The 13,105-nt window shown below is 31.9% G+C and overlaps 3 protein-coding genes and 1 pseudogene across 9 annotated transcripts in view; 2 read left to right on the top strand and 2 right to left on the bottom strand.

The window, feature by feature from the left end:
* The window catches only part of LOC117237337, a 36,350-nt gene extending 36,180 nt beyond the window's left edge, over positions 1-170 (bottom strand). For both annotated transcript variants that reach the window (XM_033501173.1, XM_033501174.1), the window contains exon 1: positions 70-170. The gene's annotated coding sequence lies outside the window, so the exon portion shown is untranslated. The remainder of the gene's footprint in view (positions 1-69) is intronic.
* A 2,545-nt stretch (positions 171-2,715) lies between these two features.
* LOC117237347 lies at positions 2,716-7,935 on the top strand (annotated as a pseudogene).
* Positions 6,274-7,340, top strand: LOC117237345 (coiled-coil-helix-coiled-coil-helix domain-containing protein 10, mitochondrial). Its single transcript, XM_033501191.1, has 3 exons — positions 6,274-6,500; positions 6,684-7,060; positions 7,148-7,340. The coding sequence occupies exons 1-3, from the start codon at positions 6,460-6,462 to the stop codon at positions 7,156-7,158; spliced, it is 429 nt and encodes a 142-aa protein (XP_033357082.1). The 5' UTR covers positions 6,274-6,459; the 3' UTR covers positions 7,159-7,340.
* LOC117237339 (mitochondrial Rho GTPase) lies at positions 7,932-12,228 on the bottom strand. 6 transcript variants are annotated; one of them, XM_033501175.1, is made up of 14 exons: positions 11,543-12,228; positions 11,244-11,449; positions 11,119-11,169; positions 10,935-11,036; positions 10,815-10,856; positions 10,562-10,727; positions 10,381-10,501; positions 10,110-10,302; positions 9,772-10,038; positions 9,469-9,681; positions 9,188-9,396; positions 8,897-8,935; positions 8,635-8,706; positions 7,932-8,259 (listed from the first exon to the last, which is right to left on the bottom strand). In XM_033501175.1, exons 1-14 carry the CDS (start codon positions 11,739-11,741, stop codon positions 8,133-8,135), a joined length of 2,007 nt encoding a protein of 668 aa, XP_033357066.1. In that variant the 5' UTR covers positions 11,742-12,228; the 3' UTR covers positions 7,932-8,132. The 6 variants fall into 6 exon arrangements, with proteins under 6 accessions (XP_033357066.1, XP_033357068.1, XP_033357067.1 ...); XM_033501176.1 differs by having other exon boundaries at positions 8,119-8,259; positions 9,188-9,384; positions 11,543-12,226; XM_033501177.1 differs by lacking the exon at positions 8,635-8,706 and having other exon boundaries at positions 11,543-12,226.
* Positions 12,229-13,105: the final 877 nt, after the last annotated feature.

Genomic DNA, 13,105 nt, shown 5'->3' with positions numbered 1-13,105 from the left:
TATAGTTTTTCTAAGAAACGTTGCATTTTCAAGAAGGAGATAAAATTTAAATTACTTTAGTTTACTTACTTCTCTGTACTTTTCTGGAATTAAAAAAGGTTCTGTATGATGTAGGAATCGTCACGTATGTAAAGTTCCTATGCTATTTCTTATATTTATCAAATGCATTTATTATATTTTATCAAATGCATGTCAAATTTGAAAAAAATTCACATCGTTAATGCGTTTCAAGATTCAGGTCTTAACAACGATTCCACATTTTTATTCTTTTAGAACCTTTGATATTGAACTGCTGCGCAATAATCAATGAATGTTTTGTTGCTCGTTTGATAAGTGAAGAGTGGTATAAACTCGAATCGGTTGAAATTTTTCTCGCGCACGCGCTGTATCTACGCCACTTCCTCGACTTCGTTTCCCGCGTCGATTCTGCAGCTTCTTGTTTCTCACTTCACGAATACATATTTTGTTGGGTCCCTGGGTTCGGGCCAACAAACCCTCACTCGAGTATAAAGTCGTTTGCCCTAAAGAATTTGGTTGACTCCAATAAACTCCGATTAATTAAGGAAAATTGGAGCTAACAATGGAACATAACGAACTATTTCTGGTGCAATACGCTTATCGAGTGAAAAGGAAAAAGCACGTGTATCAGAGGAATTGAGGGACAAAATACAAACATTTTCCTGCTACAAATGGGTACCGCAAGATCGATGCTGCTACGGAATGTTCGTTGGATTACTTCCTTGGTTAGTCATGTTACGTACTTTGTAAAGACAACGAAGTGTTTGATAACATGTTTATCTAAGGATCAGCAGAAAGGTCAAATATGATTTGGAAGCATGGATCGATTAAAATTAAAGATCAAGGATAAATGTTTCTCGATCGATAAAAATTGCATGAGATCAATATTTTATCAAATCCGTTAATAATAAATCATTTTTATCCATCAAAGGCAGTCTAGCAAAATAAACGTTGATAAAAATAACCAAAATATGTACACCATCGAAACAGGAAACAGGTTAGAAATGATTAATAGATTCGTAGCTATCATCTGTCTCTGTTTTTATTAAAAACACAGCGAGTTCGTTGGAGGAATCGACAAATTTTGAATATACGTTGCGCATCGATGAAATAATTGCGATCTGTGTATTAGGTTAGGTACGCTTCTTATTAGCACCGATAACGTTCGTCACATGCGCGTCCCGTGCGTAAGGTATATTATCCATGTTGACGCTTGTTCCTGAGATAAATTCGGTGCATATGGATCTTTAGCTGTATAGACGCTAAAATTACATAACGAAATCACTACCAGCAGTTTCTACGCGTTTCTATTTAAGGATATCAGTTCCAACGTACCGAAGTTAATTAATATTCGTTTCGAAGTAGAAACGTGTTTCAGAGTTACTTTGAATATGAAATAAAAATGAAATGCATCTTTCTGTGAATCGAACGCGAGGATTTTAAATGCAGATATCTTCGTCCAAGTTATTATGCTTTCGCTGACTCGGTGGATTTTCCTGTTAAGCATGTATTTGCACTTCGAATGAATTTTCGCGCGAACATCACTTGGAAAATGGAATTCCGTGCTTGATCGATACGTAACGTAATATTTTCCTGTTCGTTTGCTGTTATGCGTAGTAGTTGAATGAATTGCCTGCTCCAACACGATCGTCAGCATGGCTTAGAAAATAGCAATCGGGAAACGATAGTATTATTTTATTGAATGACGCGCTTAATTTAACCGCTAGCTAATGAAGGGGAGTCTTATTTCAAAAGAAGCTTCTATTAAAAACTTCTGTTATCTGATCTGCGGTATGGATCATTTATCTGAAATTTTTCGATATTTCGACTTTTCACTTTACTGTCAATCGACCGTCGAATTTTTTACGTATCAATGATCTAGCACACAGTGAGTTTTTAATATATGACAATGATAATCAGTGATCGTTATCTAAATGTTCTTAAGATGACGTATCTGATTTAAGTCATCAGTGTTCTGAGAAAATGTGCAAAGGTCAGGTGAAAAGTAGAAGAATTTCAAACGAAATGTTTATAGTTCGCTATGAAGCTTCGTAACATACGCATTTTTTTTATCAATGAGACTAGACTCATTTCTGTAGTGATAAATTTAATTGTTGAAGGAAATGGAAAAAGGTGCGTACAAATGTGTGACCTGTTTGACCCACTTTTCTTATAAAAACTGTCATTTCATTTCGTTCTTATGTAAGTGACTCAATTATTATTCCTAATAATTAATTTGTACTCTATTATCTTAGGAATGAGAAAAATGCATAAATCTAGATAATTGGCAATCATAAAGATCAAGTAAGTCATATGTTCTTGTTTTTGCTAGTTACATCGTCGGAAGGGTAATATCACAATGCAAAATAGAATAATACCTACACATTTATTAGAAATTTGTTACTTGTTTGATTTATTAAAGATTTCCAAGATTTAAAGACTGCCAAGTAAATAAAAGCTTAAATTATAAAAAAGAAAAATATTTCCATCGATAAATAGCCGAATTTATACGTCTATAATTTCTATTTCAAACCGATTTCCTGAAAAAATATACTTTTCGTAATTGTATCACTCTTCTAATAAACTAACATATGTACAAACTAATTATTGGTAATAAAGTAACACCCTGTATGCACGCCATGATCTCTAGTACCTGAACTTTGAAATTGGCACAACGCCATGAAAGAAGTGCGCAATTCCGCGACGGGATTGCCACGCGTATGCGTTACCGGGAAGAATAATTTTGGTCCGTTGCGACGCAAGGGCGATGCTGCGTCAAACAAATTTCGAAGAAATAAAAACAAAAAGTATAGACAGTAACAAAGGAAACAAAAGTCTCCAGTAAAAAATATAGGCAACTGGAAACGTTTCCATAGGCAACTATAATTCCGTCTATCAACATCGAACGACCGGCACGCGTGATCCAAACACGTCGTTTGACGTGTGCGATTTAAATTCGATATCCCTCGAACGAATCAGATACGACGCGGCGCGGCGCCCATTTTCTTCTCATCGACTCTTTATTTAACTTCGTTCTTTTCTTCTCTCTCTCTCTCTTTTTCATCGCGCAAATTGCGAATCACGAAGCTAATGTTTGTCACCAGTCTCTCTCGTTATCGCTGTCGCATTAGACCAGCTTGATATTTCATCGTCACCAACAGATATTACGTCAGCTTTCTCTAAGTAAATTTTAAGATATAATTTAGTCATATACAATAGAATTCCGTTTATCTGTAATTCGTTGAAGAAGTTAATGTTCAATTTCAAATATATGATTTCATAACTGAGCTTTTATTGTTTCATCTTTAATCGAACAGCATACACGAACGCGTATTCTTGTAGCATAAACATATATGTATAGAGCCGTTTGTTTGTGTTCGGAATACGAGATGCAGAGGGTGACTTAACTAAACGCACAGGCATGTCGATTTAACTTTTCTAAACGTTAACTTCTATTATTAGAACCAATAAAAACAGGTGGAGCTAGTGAACCTCTATTACTATCTATATCTATAACTATCGCGTCTTCCGCTATATTTGACCAAACGATGAACTACTGTACAGGAAGATTGTCGCTATGGCTATGACATGACATTTTGTTTGGGACTACTTTGACACTTTTCGTCACGCACGTGTTTCACAACAACCAAAACAATAACAATTACTCACCACGCTTGCCTGATAGACGATCCTCCTTAATCTTTTGTGAATTTTCTATGACAAAACAGATGGTCATTCCTTCCTGGAAAATATTTTACGCCGTTTCTTTTATTCGTTCCTTCAGTATTTTTATCAAAAACGGTCGTTTGCCTCGGTGGGGGAGAATGTTGTTGAATTGAGGCATCGGTCGCGCTTCTTTGTCTGAACACTGAGCCGGATATCGTACCGCAAACAAACAGGAAAGATCACATGTGTGAGATCTATATGTCAAGAAAACGCGATGACAAAAACGGCCGTAGTAGCACCGCAGAAAACTGAAAAAAGGGAAGGGCGTATATACGTGGTGCGTAATCTATCGCGGCCAACTCGTGGCATCGTGTACACTGAGTCATGTGCAACGTGTTCCCGCCGGTTTATGAAGAGTTTCGTTCAGCTGATGTGCGCATGGTCGGTGAATGCACTCAACAGTTGCAGCCAACGCGCGCCTATATTGACACGTGTTGCACGACGATAACAACCTGATAACACTGTACCACAGACGCAGAAACTGGCCAAGATCATCGCGCTCCGTCCGAAACTCCTTTCCCACGTTTATACTAACTTAGTTTCTTTCTATGATATTTTTACTGAGTCATTTTCATTCTTTCTTGTTTGCATAGCGATAAGATCCGCTAGCTTTGTTCGGAATACGTACCAGCACTCCTAAAAGTTATTGACAAAATTGATGTTCTTAATAACAAATACAGTTTTAAATGTTTTGAGTTTTGAATAAAATATTTAATATTAAATATATTTGCAAATATTAAATATTATTGTAAATATAGTATTACATCTTTTGATAATGTAAACCGTTTATATTAATAGCGATCAAAAATTAAAAATTAAGAAACGAAATGAATTTATTGTCATTTCAGTTTTGGGAAAATTTTCTTCGTTTATCTTTGTTTTTTATTGGAATTAAATTTGTGTCCACACACAATAGTTATTTTGTGTTAAATAGATGTTTCTAAATATAATCTTACAAATTTCTCTAACATACGTAAATGTGTATTAGGATATATGTATAGTTACTTACGTTGCAATTGCGCAAATATTGACATACATACATACTTGTTGTAATAATATTTTTGTTCTAAATATTAGCGGGAAATAAAATTTTTGAAAACTAAAAACAAATTAAATTATCTGATAATGCAATAACGATAATATACACAAGAATTAATTTCTGTAAATACTATAAACATCTAAGTCATTTAAGAATTAAAAAAATTAAAAATTAAAAAAAAGATTTGAATACAAAATTTGAATACAATAGAAAATCACTAAAAGAATTAACAATGACCTAATAAATTAAGAAAAATAATTAAGAAGATTACTATGATTTTAAATTTGTATTCAAGACACGAAACGCACATTCAATCAACCTTTAAGTCTCGTTGTTTAACAGTTACATATTGAATCTCATTTGTACTCTTTGTTGGTTTAGTATTTTACAAAGAATACAAATTACTGTTTATTGTTTCGCTACATTTTTGATTTTTTGTATAGATTGCGACAATCGAGATTATGGCGCACTCTAGCAGAATTCTTGTAGAATACGATTACTTTGTCAAGCAATTTCAAAGGATTGAAATGAACAAACAAACGAAAGAAAATACGTATACACTCAGTAAGTTTTGCAATTATAAATCATTAAATTACTATTTATACGTGATAATATATATAATTTTCTGCATACTTCAGAATGTAATTAGAAACAATGATGACTGGTTTCTAATATACTATTAAAAACTAATTATATCAAGATGATTTAATCATTTTTATCGTTTGATTTAGTCTATTTAAAAATAATATATTTCGAATAAATTAAAAAGCAAAATTATGTATGGTAGAAGAAAAACTATCCAGAGAAATGAAAGACGAGGTCGAGCTTCGCCGTCTCCAATTTCACCAGTACAGCAAAAGAGGTCAGTCTCGTATTTGAGAAAAACATCCGAATTATATAATACATATTTGATTTACATAACTCCGGAAATAGGCAATTTGGAGAAATAGATATTCTATTAGTAATTACCAATTCATTTTACTGCATATATTTCAGTGATAAACATAGTTATATATACTTATATGTATATTCATTTTATAAAAAAGCTATAAGTAGGACATTTTACATAAAATCATGCAATAGTACTTCATGAAGTTGTAATATACTTGCATGGAGATTCGTTTTAGGAGAGTCTTTTATTTTTAAGTAAAAGTATTTTAAAAAATAAGACATTTTTACATTTTACAATACAAGATTAATATTTCTTTAATTAATATTCAATTTTTAATTCATATGTATGGGTATATATGTGAATCCTATGAATATGGTCTATTCAATAACTATATATATTAAACATTATAGCCAACATGATGGTTTGAATATTATATTTTAAAATATTAGCTTGTAATATATAATACAATGTTTGTGTATAATTAATATAAAAATATATAAAATATATCAAATGTTTTATTAAAATGTTATTCGGACTTACCATTTAGGATTTATTATACATTTCTTGTTAATTTCGAAATGAACTGAAGTTCGCTACATTTCTGATAGTGTACTTCCTGTTTTATTTCTGGAAAGCTCGATAGCTACATTTAAGCCTGCGCAGTTTCACTAACTTGCGTAACTTATAAAATCATTAAAGATTTCATTGCAGTATCAGATTAAGCTCTTAAGAGTACGAACGTGTATTGTGTTATACGAAATTTAGTGTGCAAAAACGCAAAAACATGCCACGACGTGGACGAGCAGCAAATCCTCCTCCGAGGACGTGAGTATTTTTCCTTTTTTAATCATATTCGTACGTGTAATTTTTCATAAACTGTCTTTGAATGTTTAATAATTCGTCGAGTGTAACGGAATCACGTTTATCATAATGAAGTTACGTGGTTTTTGAATTACTTTCGTAAGCATGTGCAACCATACAATAAAAGCAATTTTATTTATAATTTAGGGTTAGACGAGCCTCAGCTCCAGTTGCAACCGCTCCAGCACATCCTCCTGCATCAACACCAATGGTAGCTCAACCTCAACAGCCATCCCTCATGGGACAAATGGCTGCTACTGCTGGAGGTGTGGCAATTGGTTCTGCTGTCGGTCATACTATTGGACACGCAGTGACTGGCCTCTTCAGTGGAGGTTCCAGTGAGGCCGCTGCTGCACCAGTAGGTGTAGCACCTGCTGCAGTACAAAGTGCACCGGTTTCTGCACCTGCTGGTGGTGCTTGCGCTTGGGAAGTTAAACAATTCTTAGAATGTGCCCAAAATCAATCAGATCTTTCATTGTGCGAAGGCTTTAATGAGGCTCTTCGTCAGTGCAAGGCATCTAACAGTAAGTTTTAAATAATATTTTTCTATATATGTTTCATAATATAGCGTGAGCCAATTGCCCACTATTAAATTTATTTTTTAATTTCAGATTTAATTTAAATAAGGCATTCAGGTAATAGCAGGAAGATAGGCAATATTAATGAATTTAGTAGATCTCATAAAAATTTGGGTTCTGTATTTACCATGAACTAGAATTATTTTAATCACTGCTTATATAAATTGGTTAAAATGTATACATGTACGCAAGTGAAATAAATTAAAATAAATTTGATTCCTGTTTATATGATTGTTATTCATTTTGATTGAACCTTTTTCTGTATATATATGTGATAAAGTAATAATTTTAAAGATAAGACAAAAAATGTAAAATAAAACATTAATTTTTACATGATGTACATATAACACAATTATATTAGAAAATAATTTTCTTTAGATTTTTGTAATTTAAATTATATATATATATAGATTTAAGGCAAAAGCTTCATCATCCCAATTATGGACAAATAACAATAATCAATCCTTTGCTTTTCAATCTGCTGCTAGTACAGCAGCTGAAGTTGCAGCTGGCCCTGTTATGGTAAGTACTAATATTATTGCTTGCTTTTTTCCTTTAGAAATTAATAATTAATCACTTCAAATTAAATTAATGATTCATACAAGGGTCAAGCAATCGAAAGCGCACTTGCTAGCAATGTAGGACATGAATCTCCTGCTAAAGCCGTTCTTAACAATAATTCTACAAACACACAAGAATTATGTATTTCCGAAATACGAGAATTCTTCGAATGCGCTTCAAGAAGTGAAGGTCTGGATACATGCAAAGCTTATCATGATACATGGATGAAATGTCAGAATGTATACAAACAACAAAATTAATTGATCAGATGAAATGATACATTAAAGAGAATAACATTATAAATAAGAAGCTCTGATCCTCGTAATGAAGTAATCAAGGACATATAAGAAATTAATGATTTAAGAACATTGTTTATTAACTTAACGCGTTTCTCAAAGACGGCTTTATACTCGACCAAAAGAGGCAGTTAAATGTGCAAGAAAAGGAATATGGTAGACTATCTTTTCTCTGTATTTAAGACGCGCATCACCACAAAACCTGCGACGGTAGCAACCGCAATTCCAAGACCGGCTTTCCACCAGACCATCGAATCCCCTTGTAATAATCCAAATTGATTTATATGTCTGAAAAATCAAGAATTATTTATCATAATAATCACTTAAAATTCTATGAATTCTCCAGTATGAAAAAATTCATATATATGCATTATTTCACAATATAAAATGTTTGTATATATACATTAGTTCACAATGTAAACATAACATACTATCCTACAATAAAACTGCTAGTTTTTTATATTTGAATTTTATCACAATTTGACACATAATTAAAAAAAATAAGTTTGAATTTGTAGATATGTGTATAATGTAAACAATCAAAACAAGATATAAAGATCAATCATGTCTCATGCTCATGCAAAAGAATATCGATATCATATTTGTATTGTAAGTCGTGAGCACTCCGTGAAATTAACAGAAACTTATAATACAAACAAAAACCTTGTAAAAGAACTCCACCACTGAGTGGGTGAGGGTTTGACAAGCAACATGTGGACCATTCGCCTCAAAGGACTGAAAAGATTTAAGACCTTGTTATGATAGTCTTAAACATGCGACACTCTTTAATGTGAGCAAATCGCCTAGCACATTTGAAGAATATATGTTGTGTATACGTGCAATGACATATAAATGAAAAAAGAAATGTGATTCACGATTTGCTCAAGCTTACAATGCTTACGGTGTTGCAAAAATTCAGACCAACCTGTCTCTGTAAAATAATACCCATGCTCCTTGAAAGCGGCTAAACATGAAATCTTTTTGTTAGTGTTTAATAATAATTCAGTTTAAAGGATATACTAAACTACACTTTCTTAAAAATGGTAAGGTATACTGAATAAAAGATATCGAATAGTATCAAACAAATACGTCACAGTTTTACGATATTTTCTTTACGACGAAATAAAATTATTTTTTAAAACAACAACATTTTAGGAGCGTTTATTATACAAAATATTTCTACTTAATAATTGATGTTTTAAAAAATTGAACTTACGGGAAAGCTGCCATTGTCGCTAGTTTAACGAAGATTTCACGTCGTACTGTACGGGAGATGCTGTATGGTTGCGGTGGCATCAGTTTGTACTTATTGCAAAAACTTATTGGCTGTAGCAAGTAATCTTGCTTTACTTCAGACAGGTCACTCTTATTTGCTATTATGAGAACAGGGATCTTACTATCTGCAAAATATTTCTGGAAAAGATGCTGAATTTAATTGCAAATATCAGGAAAAACAATTCTAATGTCTTTATACAACAGTACGAAAGAAATGCTTACAATGTAAATCCGTGCAATATATTCAAACGATTTAGGATTACTAGCATCGTAAACAAGAGCTGCCACGTCACACTGAATTTGTGCTGGAGTTAAAGCATCCTGAACATTTAGTATGTTTATATCTCGCAGAATTATTGTCTTTTCCTGACCATACACATGTACTGTATTTACAGTAACATGTGAACTTGGCGGTACCATTTCATTGGTCAATTTCTGCAATCATGTCAGGTGTTACATAGATATCGTTAAACGTATATTATAAGATACGTATACCAATATATGTGTACGAAGAAGCACGTATACCTCAAGTTTAGGGTCAATAAACGTTCTACATAATGTTGTCTTTCCACTACTTTTTGGGCCAATTACATGACAACTATAGACATTTCTGCTAGATTGCTTTTTTGCCAAATCTAACTTTTTTTCACGAGTAACTAGAATCGCATTTGTCTGACATTCATTATTATACATGTTATAACCTAGATATGCCATATATTCTAATGCTTTTCGCACATTTGTAAGAGTCAATAGCGCCCATTGACACATATACCCTTGAAGTGTAATCCATCCCTATTACGAAAAGCAATGGTGAAGTAAGTAAAAGATATTATAAGATGATAACAATGAAAAAAAAAGCATACTTTTTCATTAGTAGGTACAGTATATTTATATTCATCTCCCCAAGGTGGCATTAGGCATCGTGAAAATAACGATTCCATTTCCGATGGAGAAAGAGCACCATCCCGATCTCGATCATGTTGTAGAAATAACAATGTTAAAAATTCCTGTCCTTTATGTGATAATTCAGTCGTACATCCAACAGGAACTTTTAATCTGTATAACATATCGAAAATAATTATAATAATAAGTGAAATAAGCATTTATAATATTATTAATTAATTATGTACTAACAGTGGATATATGTATTCTTTAGACATCTGTAACTCATTATCATAACCGAATTTTCTTAACACAGCCCAAGTAGTCTCATTTCTTCCTCTTTGTATAAATAAACACTGAAGATACATAAAACCTATAAATGACAAAAATGTATTTCTATGCTGATTGTTAGAAAATACAATATGCAAAATACCTTTCAGAGTAACACATCCAGAACAAATGCCATCCTGAATATTTTTTGATAATACAGCCTTCACATCCTCTAAAACTTGTGGTTGTAAGGGAATATTAAAGCACCATTGTTGAAATGTATTTAGTTCCATATCATTTAGCAAGCCATCATTGTCTAAATCACATATCTGTACAAAATGATACGATATGAATGTAAAACATATACAGAAAGAGTGTATTTTTCTAAGGATATTATTATATTCATATACACTTACTTTGAAAATTCTTTGTAGTGCAATTTTACATTCTTCTGTAAGCTAAATTTATAATATTATATTAATAAGTTGTTCATAAATGAGTTAGATTATACATATACACTTTATAATGAGTGTTACCTCATGGGTATCATAATTATAAAGTGGTGTGGTAGGATGTAAAACAGCTTTTTGTGCATAATAAAAAGTTTCTGAAACGTTCTGTAATGTTTTGGCGGAACACTAGAACAAATACAATATGAATTACAATTTTTTTATTATGACTTATTTAACATATACTATTGCAATCATAGTTTCCTTTTACCTCTATACAACTTTCTATCTCAGTAAATTCCTTCATTATAGAATATACAGCCTAAAGACAAAAAAATAAAATTAATGGTGAAAAAAGAAAAATAAACATTCTAAATGTCATTTAATTTACTGAACCTCGATAGTAGAATAGTCAACAAGATCAATCTTATTTCCCACAAGAACAACTGGACAACGATGATCTGTTAAACATCGTCTAATCAATGGTAACCAATACGTAACTGCTCTGTCTAAAGTATCCTCATCGACCACAGAATAAACAACACAAATTACATGTGCTTTCTGAATTTCATCAGTTAACTGATCTTCAGTTTGTTCAGCGGCTGCAATAAATCAAAAGTTATGAATGAAATAGTATTGATGCAATAGACAATTAATGTTTATGAAAATAATATACAAACACATTTTTGATATACCTGAATAATCTACAATGTTCGTTGGTACTTGTTCCGGTGTAACGTCAGCTGGGATAGTGATTTCTTCCGCTTTACAGGGAACATCCTCAGCGTATTCTTCACTGACTAATGATAAGATCAAAGAAGTCTTGCCGACTCCACGATCACCAATTAATAGAATCCTGACGTTGCGCCTAAGCGCGACTGAGCGTTGCACCATACTGATTTCAACAAAACAATTGTGACACGTAACAGCGGCATTTACCGCCTAAATTCTTAAGAACATTTTTCTGCTTTTCCAATGAAACTTTCGTGCTCTTTCCTAACCTTGCACCTTACTACACCAACAACCGAACGTCACTTCTCGATAATTTCTCGATTTTTCATGAATATGTTTTATCAAAGATTACAGTTTCTGATTGGAAGTAACAATATGATTTCTTAATTCAGCATAGATAGCAACAAAGCGGTACTTCAGCCGCTACAATTGAACCTATGCTCCGAGGGTGGGCTTTTCAAGGTTACGTTCAGTACTACGAATGACAGTATACACATATAAAACATGTACACGTGCAAACGTAAATGTACAGAAGCGGTTAACAGAAATGAAAGTATCGTAATTAACGGCTCCAATAATCGTCCCGTTTTCGATAAATTGCTATAAGAAACAAGCTGAACAGAAAATGAATCTATTTGTGGAATGAATTTCATGGATTCGTAGCGCCCACATTTAAATTATATACTATACTTGTTATACGCGAACCACGTAGAAATCGATAGCGTTCAAATATTTTGGTGTTTAAAATTGACCTCTAAGTCATTTTTCAAATATCAAACATAAATTTATGTCACTTTATGTTATTTATGTTTCCAGTTCCATCTTAATAGAAAAACATTATAAAATATTGAAACTATAATAGACCAATAACAAAATAAAAAAACATGTGCGCCTCTTTGATTTTGTAATTTTTTAGAGAGAATAGGAAAAAAATTGTATGTCAAAATATATCTTTCTTGATTAAAAAATTTCATTTTGAATTTTTTTAAATTTGTTAGTCAATTATACCAAATTATTGCATCAATGTAATAAAACGAAAAGTAAAACAATATTGTGAAATGAAAGAAAAAAATTACGATTGATTGCGCTGCTACTATCTAAAACGAAAATATATTTTTGTTTTTTTATGTTATCATTCTTGTACAAGATTCTTTTCTTTCTTTTTTGCACATGCAATTATATGTAATGCTAAACATATTATCATATTATCGAAGAATAAAAAACTTATTTGTTACTAAAAAAATATTTCAAATAGTATTATTTAATGATGTAATTAAGTATTTTGAAAATTTTGTATTTTGTAAAATTATATGAAATTTAATCGGATGAAATAATATGGTAACAGATAAAAGTAAAAGATTAGAAAGAGTATTTTATATATGCATAAATGTTTGAACATATATAATACATTTATTAAACTTTATATTTTATATTTGTTACTGCAAATTTTATGTATGTATGAGAAAACGAACACTTTTTCCGATGACAAAGCAAGAACAAATGTATCCTATTATCTCTGCTTTGTC

The sequence above is a fragment of the Bombus vosnesenskii genome, unplaced genomic scaffold, assembly GCF_011952255.1.
Source record: "Bombus vosnesenskii isolate JDL3184/JDL3185 unplaced genomic scaffold, Bvos_JDL3184-5_v1.1 scf7180000013370, whole genome shotgun sequence".
NCBI lineage: Eukaryota > Metazoa > Arthropoda > Insecta > Hymenoptera > Apidae > Bombus > Bombus vosnesenskii.
This window is presented reverse-complemented; position numbering and strand designations above follow the sequence as displayed.